Consider the following 12,602-nt stretch of genomic DNA (forward strand, 5'->3'; position numbering starts at 1 on the left):
ATAAATAATTTTTTAACGATATTGAAAATTAAATATTTTTGTTTTAAATTATGCATTATAAGTTGCATGGTCAATGTTAAACTAACAGTGGTCAATAGTAAAATTGATTCCTTGGACTAATAATGGGAAATCGAATCTATAGTTTTACTCATATGTAAGTGCTGAGGAAAACATATAGGTGTAGTTTAACTTATAAAAGAAATAACATTTTTCATGGGAATTCGACCATACAATTTCAGGCAAGTTTGAGATTTTTTGTTGTTTAAAAAATATTATTAAATGCATAAATGGATACAACACCCTACAAAATCCTTAGGACACTGAAATTCTATTAAACTTAAATTTTTAAAAATATCTATCAGATTTTGATTAAACAAGAGGTCTCTACTATGTGAGCAAATTATATGATAGGTCTAGTTGTACTAACTTCACAAATTTCTCTAGAGTTACATGTATACTACCCAATAAGTGGTTTAGAGCAAGATTCATTTTTTCTAGCTATTGGAGGTGGCCAATGGATTTCAAGATTTTTCCACTAAGATTATAATTATTTTGTTTAAATATTTTATATGTATACTACCCAATAAGTGGTTTAGAGCAAGATTCATTTTTTTCTAGCTATTGGAGGTGGCCAATGGATTTCAAGATTTTTCCACAAAGATTATAATTATTTTGTTTAAATATTTTATATATATACTACCCAATAAGTGGTTTAGAGCAAGATTCATTTTTTCTAGCTATCGGAGGTGGCCAATGGATTTCAAGATTTTTCCACAAAGATTATAATTATTTTGTTTAAATATTTTATTCTTTTTATGATGATGTTGAGATTGAGGTGATTTATTTGGAAGGGATCCTAGAAGTGGGATTTTTGAACTAGAGAGATCTTTGCTATTCTCAACAAAAAATCATGCTACAAGATGTTTTGTGACCTACTAAAAGACAAACCTAAATGGGCCATGGTTGAAGAAACGTTTCATGTTCAACCCAAAATGGTTAAGCAATCTTCAATGGCCAAGAGAAGAAAATTTGAAGGCATTCGACTGATCACCATCTTCTACTTGAAACAATATCTTGCCCTACAAACAATATAACATGTGACAAATCTACTAATCTACCACCAACACTGCAAACAATTCTCATGTGTCATTTGAAATGCATCTGGTACAAAAGAACATAAGGAATATCTCACAGGAGTGTCATTCACTGTAACTTGAAGCACTATTGTCCAACATGAGGTATGTGACTTTTGATCTGGTTATATGATAGGTCTAGTTGTAGTAACTACGCGCATTTCCAAATGGTTACATGTATACTACCTCATAACTTCTTCAGAGCAATATTTATTTTTTCTAGGTGTTTGGGGAGGTGGCCAAAGGATTTGGGTATTCTTCCATATAGATTATAATTATTCTTTTTATGATGACATTGAAATTGAGATGATTACTTTAGAAGGGATCGTTGAAGTGGACATTTATGAAACTGAGAACTTTTTCTCCTCTCAACAGAAAGACATGCTACAAGATGCTTTGTGACAATGCTTTGTGACATGCTAAAAGACAAACCGGATGGGCCATGGTTGAAGCAACATTTCATGTTCTGCCCCAAAATAGTTAAGAAATGATCACGAGCCAGAAAAAGAAATTATGAAGGCATTTTACTAATCACCATCTTCTACTTAAACAAAATCTAACGCCACAAACAATATGACATGTGCCAAATCTGTCAATCTGCCACCAATGCTGCAAACAATTCCAATGTGTCATTTAAAATGCATCTAGTACACAAAAATACAAGGTATATCTCACAGGTGATGTCATTCACTATAACTTGAAGCATCTTTTTCCGACATGGACTCTCAAATTCTTCATTTTCATTCATGATACATATACTAAAGAACAAATCTTGCAAAGGTAAACAACAATTCCTCGAATTAAAGTAAAATTTGTTATGTGGAATTTTTCATAGTATCCTATAATCATTATTTATGAGTCCTTCATTTAAAAGCCTTGTTGTCATATTGCAACACCGAAAATACAAAAATATTTTGTCACACTTATGGAGACTATTGTCCTCAATTTCTTAAAAGGTCTATTTTAACTAAATGGTAATAAAAAATTATATTCATAATTAAATAATCGTTTATTGATATCTCTTACTTTTATTAAAATAATATTTTAGTTTTGTAAAACATTATAATTATGTCAATTTTTTTAACATAGTAAATTGGAATGATGGTATGTTTTAAGACCATAATCATGTGTTTCTAATCTACGATACTTATAAAATCTATAACACTCGTAAAATTTCTTAAAAGGTCTATGCTCACCCATTTTAACTAAATGGTATTAAAAAATTATATTCATAATTAAATAATCGTTTAGTGATATCTCTTACTTTTATTAAAATAATATTTTACTTTTAAAACATTATAATTATGGTCAATTTTTTTAACATAGTAAATTGGAAGATGGTATGTTTTAAGGCCATAATCATGTGTTTCTGATCTACTATCCTTATAAAATCTATAACACTCTTACGAGTATGGATCTTCAATATCCATATAATTTGGAACTGGGAAAAGATAGTCATCAAGGCAGATGTCGTGATTGTTCATGTCATGAGTGGATGATCATACTGTGCAACTCTTAATAGTTTATATTTAATGTTAATAATGAATTGTTCACCTTTGTAGATCCATTTTACCCTTGTCATAAGCCTCTTACCAAATTTTTGGTGTCTCCACATATTGCTATTTTTCCCTTTTTCCTTACTAATGTTAAGAACATAGAATAATGTTCCCATGATACTGGTCCAAAACCAATGTCACAATAACATAATCCAGAAGTATTATAGTGAATATGTATATATCTCACATCTATGTTGATCCTTTTTTCTGCTTTTGTTGAATCTTGCTTCTATTTTTTTTTCCATTTCCCCAATATTTGGATTTGGAGAGGAGGTGATTTAATTTCTTTAATTAAATCCAGTGAAACGAAGTTAAATAAGAAAGAGATTTCCACAAAAATATTAACAGGAAGCTACTAATTCTAGTATAAAATCCGATGATTGTAATATCAAATTTGAGTGTAATTTTTTAACAAACTGAATGAGAAACTAGATTACAGTGATAAAGTCGGTGAATAGAAGATATCTAGAATAGTTGGGAGGATAAAGTCAGTGAATGGAAGATATTTCGAGTGATTGAGAGAGTTTAATGATAACCTCTTCACCCATGTTCCAATCACATGAAACACAATTATATCATATGTTTGAAAACGCAACCATAATATATATAATTTGACATATGTTCCAATCACATGAAACACAATTATATCATATGTTTGAAAACGCAACCATAATATATATAATTTGACATATGTAGGGCGCTTCTTTTAAGGTTTCGCACCCTTTAAGAAAAAAGAGTCGGCGAAAAATCATCATTGTCACAAGCGCAACAATTTCCATTGTATGCCTGCCGCAACTTAAACAATTAATTATAGAGTGTGTGAAAGTCCACATTGGAAAACCAGAAGAACGTCATGTGAAACAAGAAATTCCAGCGAAATAAACGTCCTGCGGCGAAATTCCAGGAAAAGGTGCTCTATTGGGGAAGAAGACGACCCAGAGCCCATAGAGATTTTGTCCATAGCAGCCCAAACCGAACTGATTCCACGGCCTTTCCAACAGCCTCATCTCGTCACTGTAAACTGGTAACAAAACAATCTAAACTCGATTCAGTCACCGGATATTTATTGCATTTGAAAATGAAACTGGGGCCAGAAATAAAAAAAGGTTTTTCTTTCCCGGGCAGCGACGTTCCCGGGCGAGTTTGCCGCTGCGTAGAGTACTCCTATACTGCCGACTAGGGTTGGAATTTGACGGGCAAAATGCCCGTCACAAGGCATTTTGACCGTATTTTATGTTTAAAAATTTAAAAACAGCGTTTTTTTGATAGGTTTTCAAAGTTATAGAACATATTTTTGACTGTTCACTTTTTTAAAAAACGTCATTACTACGAGTGATCAAATTTGAACACATCGGAGCCCTTCAAAGGGCCTCTGGCACGTCACAGAAGTAGGGAGAAAATTTTACTAGTAAAAAAAAATTAAAATTTGAATTTTGCCATTTTAAAAAGAAATTGGAATAATATTATAAATTTTTTTAAGAAGCGCTGTTAAGTTGTCAATTCGTCTAATTTCTTTTTTTTTAATTTCATTTTTTTCTGAAATCCAGACTTTGAGAATTTCAATTTCCAACTGATGTGCCTCTATCACAAATTACAATAGTTAAACTTGTAAATTTCCTTACAATAGTTAAACTTGTAAATTTCCTTTCTCAACTGATGTTAAATCCCATTTCAGAAACAACAGTTTCCAAGTTGCTCCCATTTCAAAAACAGCGGTTTCCTTTTGAATTGCATTTTCTAATTTGGGCCTAAAGCTTTCCATGCTAGCTTCAAATGAAATAAAGCTAGATTCAAATGGAATAAAGCTTTCCATGCTAGCTTTTACAGAAAGTCGGTGACGATCGAGATTAGGGCCAACCAGTGCAGAATGAAGAGGAAAACATTTCGGAAACAAAAGTATTTCAATGAAACACATTAGGTTGTTCCTATGTTGAATGGATGGATGAATTAGCTCGTTTCTCTATTGAATGGATGCATAAGGTACGAGAGATCTGAACTTTCTTCATATTAATATGAACAGCAATTGGAATCTCTAATTTTTCTAGTTTCTCTAATTTTTCTTGTTTCTGTTTCAGTAATTCATTTGTTATTTGTAGGTGTTTCTGGATTAACATTTCTTTGTCAATTTGTTTTTAATTTCTTTATTCCAGCGTCGAGGGTAGAGCATTGGGTGAAAATCGCCTAGTGAATAGTAACAATACTACTGTAATTTCTTGATTCCAGCGTCTAGGGCAGAGCATTGGGTGCAAATCTCCTAGTGAATAGTAAGAATACTACTACAGAGTCATACTTTTTTAAGGTATTATATAGTGTGGTGTTTATGGATTCGATTTCTTTGTGAACAATAATTCATCTAATTATTTTCAAAATTGGTAAGGTGATTTGTTTGTTCATTTATTGTTTTCAGTGACTTTGTTAAGTGTGTAGGGTGGAGAGTTTCCTGTACAAAGGTTCCAGTGAGCACTGTTTCTCTCAAGCAATATCATTCTAAGGTACCTTCCCAACTTGTCTAGACTTTTCTCTAGACTTCTGCTCCTATTCTTCGTGATTCCGCTCGTGTTGGTGCAGTGTGTTCAATGAGCAATTATCACACGAGAGAGCCGCATTTTTTTCAAATTCTGTCATTATTATTTTTATCTATTAAAGATAAAAACCATTAAGGCTTAATAGCTTTCTATTTCATAATGGTAAAAATCACAACGACTTAATAGCTTTTCATTTATAATTCTATGTGCTCAGCAATAGCAAGGTTTGGTTATACTATGTTTTAGAGTTTTTAATTGAGATTTGGTAAAACAATTTTTGTTGGATTATGTTATTTCAATGATCCATGTTGTTATATCATGTTTTGGAAATTTTAGTTAGAATTTAGCAAAATCATTTTTATTAGATTATATTTTTTATTTATTAATATATAAATGAATTATATATATATATATATAGAGAGAGAGAGAGAGGGAGATTCAATCAAAAATAAAACTATGATTCTAATAAATTTCTGCCAAACTAATTTGATAGAAAATATCATAAAAACCCTGATAACATAGAATAGTTACACCAGCGCTTCACAATCAATAGTTGCAAGTGTGAGATGCTACAACATATTCGATTTTGACGATTTTACTTGTATGGAATTGGAAGAACTGAGGTATTGAATTAAACATTGTACTAAATACTGATATAGTGAAGTTATAAAAGAAACTTTGGTATGCACAGGAGAAACAATCTATCATAAACATCTTACAAGCCAGAATGAAAGTTTGCCATACAACATTGTTGGAATTGGCGGTATTGTATTGAACACTGTACTACATACATACACACACAAATATATATATATATATATATATATATATATATATACACGGTGTGCTCAGTGGAAAGATTCTATCATTAAGTAAAACTGTTAATCTCGCAAAGTCTCAAACAACAAATCCATAAATAATACACATTAACCTCACAAATTCTCAAACAACATATAAGAAACGACATGCTAAGCATTGGAGAATTATTACATTCGAACTTGGAACTGTTGTATAAAAGAAAAGTTCAATATATAAAAAATTGAAGCCTTTCAAACGCTGGCAATTGAAGATTTATAGAAGATCAAAAAGCATGCCTTGAGTTTAGATTAATTACCATATGCAACAATTATAATATAACGCTACAGCTTTAGGATTTCGTGCTCTCCGACTGCATCGATATAACGTGTCTTCAGGTGGTAGCTGGAGTTGCTTTTCGACTTTATGTTAAGCTATAATATACCCTCAGTACCCATTGAAATATTTGTAATTGTTGTTGGATTGGTGTTTGCTTCGTGGGTCATAAAAAACCATTGGTGGAATTTCCCACAGAATTTTATGTTTACTTCACAAAGATTTCTGTTTCATTCAATTGTTATATTATTCACCCACAAAGTTTTTTTTCGTTTAAATCGATTTTTATATAATTCAGCTTTGAACAGGTGTCTTGGAGAATTTCAAGGATGAAAACGGGAAGTTCTTCTGCAGTTTCTCTGGAGATAAACAAGTTAGAAGCATGTTGTCGTTACTTCGAGCTTCAGAAATTTCATTTCCTGGAGAAAAAGTAATGGAAGAGGCGAAGGCATTCACAAGAGAATATCTAAACGGAGTTGTAGCTGGAGGCGGGGAAGTGACCGGGGTAGATCAGAGCCTTCTGGAAGAGGTAAGCACTAACCGCATTTTGATGGTCCTACCTTAAATTAAAAAGAGGATGCTGTCGATGGTTTATAAGGGATTTGACCTCATTAATTACTGTTGTTTAGGTGAAGTATGCATTGGAGTTTCCATGGCATTGCAGTGCGCCCAGATGGGAGGCTCGCAGCTTTATTGAAATATATGGACAAAATCATTCGTGGCTCAAGTACGTTCCTGGTTTACTAAATATAATTGTTTTTATTTTCCATTTTCAAATATGGTTATACCATAGTAAATCCCTTTGCCAATTTTTTTTCTAAAGGTCGAATTTCAACCAAAAAGTTTTGGAGTTAGCCAAATTGGACTTCAATATTCTGCAATGCATACATCAGAAAGAGATGCAGTATATTACAAGGTAGTGCTCGGGACCATTTTCATCATAGATGGTGATGCTTTATTTATCTTTCTATTTAATTTTAAGTTTAGAGATATAGTAATCGGCCACTTAGATTCCTTACTAATTCTTCTCTTTTTATTTTATTTTAGAAGTATAGTTAATAAGTTTAGAGATATAGTAATCGGCCACTTAGATACCTTACTAATTCTTCTCTTTTTATTTTATTTTAGAAGTATAGTTAATAATATTATGATGACTAATTTTTATTTTGGAAATATGGATTTGATTGAATTTAAAAGAAACTAAAAGCTAATCGATTAGAAAAAAGTACTTAATTTATTTTTTTAAAAGTGAGAAAAAACATTGTGATTCAATCTGATTTTACCTTAAAAAGTTTTAAAAAAATGTAATATATATATATGTATATATATAATTTATCATATTTATTTTAAAATTTATTAAATAATATTTCCAATTTCCAATTTTCTTCTCTCAATTTTTATTTTTGGATTTAATTGAAATATAATTTTTCCCACATATTATTTTACTTTTATTTCATTTTAAAGGTAATAATATTTTGAATATTTTATTGTTTTACCCAATAATATTTTTTAATAAAAATTAAATATATTCAAAATAATTTAATGAATTCTACTTAAATCCCAATTTGAGAATTTCGAATTTATAGATGAAAATTTTAATAATATTGCTGATTCGAAACACATAAACAAATGAATTTGGATGTTATTTTAGCCCAAAACTCTCATTAAAAAATGGATATAAATGATAGAAACCTAAATTCATAATTATATTTTATTAGTAATATCAAAATTTAAATGTTAATAAAATTACAAAATAATGATTTTACATAGCAAATTATTGATAGATTTATCTATCCATAATGATTGGAGACTGGAAATATATGTATTTTTAAAAGAAAAATGGCTCTCGATGGTCCTTTCATACGGAGGCATTAAAATAAAACTTTGCTCAAGGAACATATACAGATTATCAGTTATAGGGTTCCTGATTAGACATGATGTTCTGCAACACTATTATGTTCTTCGTAGGTGGTGGAGGGACTCAGAAGTTGCGCACGTGAATTTCTATAGGAGGCGTCACATGGAACTTTACTTTTGGGCAGTTATATGCATTTTCGAGCCCGAGTTTTCTCAAAGCAGAACCGCCTTCGCAAAAGTTACTACCGTCGGAACTGTTCTAGATGACCTCTATGATACCTACGGAATGCTAGACGAACTGAAAACCATCACAGAGGGAGTGAGACGGTGAATTCAAACTCTACAGACTTTGTACAAATTGCTATTTGATTTCCTCAAAGCTTCTCCCTGTTATATATCTTGAAGATTTTAATTTTTATTACTGTTTGTGGGATTTTTCAGATGGGATATTTCGTTGATAGACGACCTTCCGGAAAAAATAAAAATTGCAATCCAGTTTTTCTTCAATACAGCGAATGAACTGGCCGCTGAAGTCGTAAGCAAGCAAGGGCCGGACACGTCAGCCATATTAAAAGATACCGTATGCGTTTTTTTTCAGAATGTTAGGTTACATTGTACTTACCCGAGTGAATCTTAACATGCGATGGAATAACAATTTTAAAATAAAACAAAATAAATTCAAAATGCCAAAGTATTCCCTAAATGAGACATTAACCATCAATGTATTTTACTGGCTGTATGCCCAGTGGGTGCGATACCTTGAGTCTTATCTGCAAGAAGCGGAATGGATAACAACTGGTTGTGTGCCGACGTTTAATGAGTACATAAAGAATGCCGTCGCTAGCTCAGGGATGTGCATCGTAAATTTGATTCCGCTCCTCTTGATGGGTCAACCTCTCCCGAACAACATTCTGCAGCAAATACATTCTCCATCTAAGATCCAGGAGCTCTCAGAATTGACAATCAGACTCATCGACGACTTAAGAGATTTCGAGGTATTTGGCATCTGAAATTACATTTATTTTAAGAGCATTTAAACAAGATTGGATGCATAACATTCTACGCGAAATCCTCACTCACACCTTTATCACTTTCTTTCACGGTTGCAATGAAGGATGAGAAGGAACGCGGGGAGATGGCTTCAATCATAGAGTGTTACATAAAAGACAATCCTGATTCTACCGTGGAAAATGCTTTAAATCAAATAAAGGGCATCCTTCATCTCTCCCTTGAGGAAATGAATGGGGAGTTTCTTAAGCAGGACAGCGTACCATTGTGTTGTAAGAAGTTCACTTTCAATATAACATGAGGCCTTCATTTCCTCTACAAATACGGAGATGGCATATCCATTTCTAACAACGAAGTGAAGGACCAGATCTTCAAAATCCTCGTCGACCAAGTACCTATTGAGGAATAATGACGACCCGGTTACTAGCTGTCTGTATTAAGTATGTTTTTGAATGTTTTATGCTTATTAAGTGCGTATGGCCAGAGGGACATGGATTAAATAAGCGGCCAAAAATGTTTATGGACGTAGTTCCGCTAAGTTCTGCCAAATTGCGTGTGGAAATTGTTCGCCGACAAATTCCAAAATATCACGTACGGCAATTACAATTATCACCTGATCATCGCTACTACTACTATATTTTCATGTGTTTTATGATATTAAATTGTATTTTATATTTGTTTAATTAATGAGTTTGACTTTCATCATCTTGCGCTTTGCACAATTTTAATGGTATTATTTCGATAAATATTTTTGAAAAATTAATTATTAATAATAATTATGTGAATGGTAGATATTTGATTTTCATTTAATACTTTAGAATATTTATAATTATTTTTGTTTTTCTAATTAAAATAATTAATTAAAAAAAATTGTTAAAAAGGAATAAATTTCAATCGTTAAAAATTTTGTTTGATGTATTTATGCTAACAGGCTTGTTATCATGTTATCGATAAAATAAAAATTATTAAGTAGATGATATGAATTTAAATTTTTTAGAATATTTTTAATAGTATAAACAAATTAAAGGCTAAGAGAGTATATATATATATATATATATATATATATATATATATATATATATATATATATATTATATTGTGATTTAGAGGAACTAGCTTTAGTAGCAATAGTGGATTTGAACCAACATTTTTCAAGTTTCAATGATTTCACATGTCTCAGATTATCAATAGAAGATTAAGAGTTATTTCCAATGTAGTTATGCATTTTTTGTTGTTAAAATAAATTAGTTATAGTACTTTGGGCAATATGGTATTGATAAGCTATGATATTGGTGGTAATGCAAAAACTTATATTAAGAATCTCCATGATAAAGTATAGGTAAATCTCTATAGTTAAGAATCTGGTTACATGCTTTATCAAAATGTACATATGTTGAATTTATATATTAATCTTTCTATCATTTATGGTGGCCAGCGACCAATGGTAAATATGTTATTTACATGAGTATTCAAACTTGCTTAAATTATGGTGGCCAACAACCAATGGTAAATATGTTATTTACATGAGTATTCAAGCTATTTTTAAGGATTTTAATCTTCTGTAGTTTTTCTATGAAGCTTAACAATAAAAAAACATTGCAAAACTATCTAAAAATAATGGCATAAATATTTCAACTCTACGGAAAATTTATGGCAGAAAAATATGAGCAATTTATCGACATGGCATTGTTTTGTGCAAAGGCTACAATAAGGCCTTCAAATTATAGTCCAATCGTGTTTGATAAATAATTTTTTAACGATATTGAAAATTAAATATTTTTGTTTTAAATTACACATTATAAGTTGCATGGTCAATGTTAAACAAACAGTGGTCAATAGTAAAATTGATTCCTTGGACTAATAATGGTCAATAGGCAAATAAAATCTATAGTTTTACTCTTGATTCCTTGGACTAATAATGGTCAATAGGCAAATAAAATCTATAGTTTTACTCATATGTAAGTGTTGAGAAAAACATATAGGTGTAGTTTAACTTATAGACGAAATAACATTTTTCATGAGAATCCGACTATACAATTTCAAGCAAGTTTGTGATTTTTTGTTGTTTAAAAAATATTATTGAATGCATAAATGGATACAACACCTTGAAAAATCCGACACTGAAATTCTATTAAACTTTAATTTTAAAAAATACCTATCATATTTTGATTAAAATTAAGTGGAAAAATACACCTAAAAATGTCATTTCATCTATAAGTTAGACTACAAGAAACATAAACTAGCAATTGCACCACATATTATAAAGGAAATAGTCTTATAGCACATGGAAGAAGAGCATAGATGAAGAGAGATGTGATATGTTATGCAATCCAGATGTTGTCTAGTTCGGCATTGTTTACTTTGCAACATAAATTACTGCCTCTAAGAATAGGTAATAAATTAAATTAATTTATTACAATGGAGAACCACAATTACAAGAGGTCTCTACTATGATAGGTCTAGTTGTACTAACTTCACAAATTTCTCTAGAGTTACATGTATACTACCCAATAAGTGGTTTAGAGCAAGATTCATTTTTTGTAGCTATTGGAGGTGGCTAATGGATTTCAAGATTTTTCCACAAAGATTATAATTATTTTGTTTAAATATTTTATTCTTTTTATGATGACGTTGAGATTGAGGTGATTTATTTAGAAGGGATCCTAGAAGTGGGATTTTTTGAACTATAGAGATCTTTGCTCTTCTCAAGAGAAAATCATGCTACAAGATGTTTGGTGACCTACTAAAAGACAAACCTAAATGGGTCATGGTTGAAGAAACGTTTCATGTTCAACCCCAAAATGGTTAAGCAATCTTCACTCGCCAAGAGAAGAAAATTTGAAGGCATTCGACTAATCACCATCTTCTACTTGAAACAATATCTTTCCCTATAAACAATATAACATGTGACAAATCTGTTAATCTACCACCAACACTGCAAACAATTCCCATGTGTCATTTGAAATGCATCTGGTACAAAAAAACATAAGGAATATCTCATAGGAGTGTCATTCACTGTAACTTGAAGCACTATTGTCTAAAATGAAATATGTGCCTTGTGAGTTGGTTATATGATAGGTCTAGTCGTAGTAACTACACACATTTCCAAAGGGTTACATGTATACTTCCTCATAACTTCTTCAAAGAAAGATTTAATTTTTATAGGTGTCGGGGAGGTGGCCAAAGGATTTAGGGATTCTTCCACATAGACTATAATTATTCTTTTTATGATGACATTGAAATTGAGATGATTACTTTAGAAGGGATCATTGAAGTGGACATTTCTGAACCTGAGAAATATTCTCTTCTCAACAGAAAGACATGCTACAAGATGTTTTGTGACATGCTAAAAGACAAACCAGATGGACCATGGTTGACACAACATTTCATTT

The 12,602-nt window shown here is 31.1% G+C and overlaps 1 protein-coding gene across 1 annotated transcript; it reads left to right on the forward strand.

The window, feature by feature from the left end:
- Positions 1-6,347: 6,347 nt before the first annotated feature.
- LOC149192910 (alpha-humulene synthase-like) lies at positions 6,348-9,915 on the forward strand. Its single transcript, XM_089406501.1, has 8 exons — positions 6,348-6,407; positions 6,654-6,874; positions 6,975-7,072; positions 7,169-7,261; positions 8,314-8,529; positions 8,644-8,782; positions 8,949-9,197; positions 9,317-9,915. The coding sequence occupies exons 2-8, from the start codon at positions 6,728-6,730 to the stop codon at positions 9,509-9,511; spliced, it is 1,137 nt and encodes a 378-aa protein (XP_089262627.1). The 5' UTR covers positions 6,348-6,407; positions 6,654-6,727; the 3' UTR covers positions 9,512-9,915.
- Positions 9,916-12,602: the final 2,687 nt, after the last annotated feature.

Source organism: Pinus tabuliformis, chromosome 2_2, assembly GCF_031772625.1.
Source record: "Pinus tabuliformis cultivar Carrire ecotype Pingquan chromosome 2_2, CPIR1, whole genome shotgun sequence".
Classification (NCBI taxonomy): Eukaryota; Viridiplantae; Streptophyta; class Pinopsida; order Pinales; family Pinaceae; genus Pinus; species Pinus tabuliformis.

Excerpts from the sequence above, each read along its gene's own strand:
- LOC149192910 (XM_089406501.1), top strand. The coding sequence starts at position 6,728 with ATGTTGTCGTTACTTCGAGCTTCAGAAATTTCATTTCCTGGAGAAAAA. Across the intron at positions 7,262-8,313 it reads GAGATGCAGTATATTACAAG|GTGGTGGAGGGACTCAGAAG; the intron begins GTAGTGCTCGGG and ends TGTTCTTCGTAG. Across the intron at positions 9,198-9,316 it reads ACGACTTAAGAGATTTCGAG|GATGAGAAGGAACGCGGGGA; the intron begins GTATTTGGCATC and ends GTTGCAATGAAG.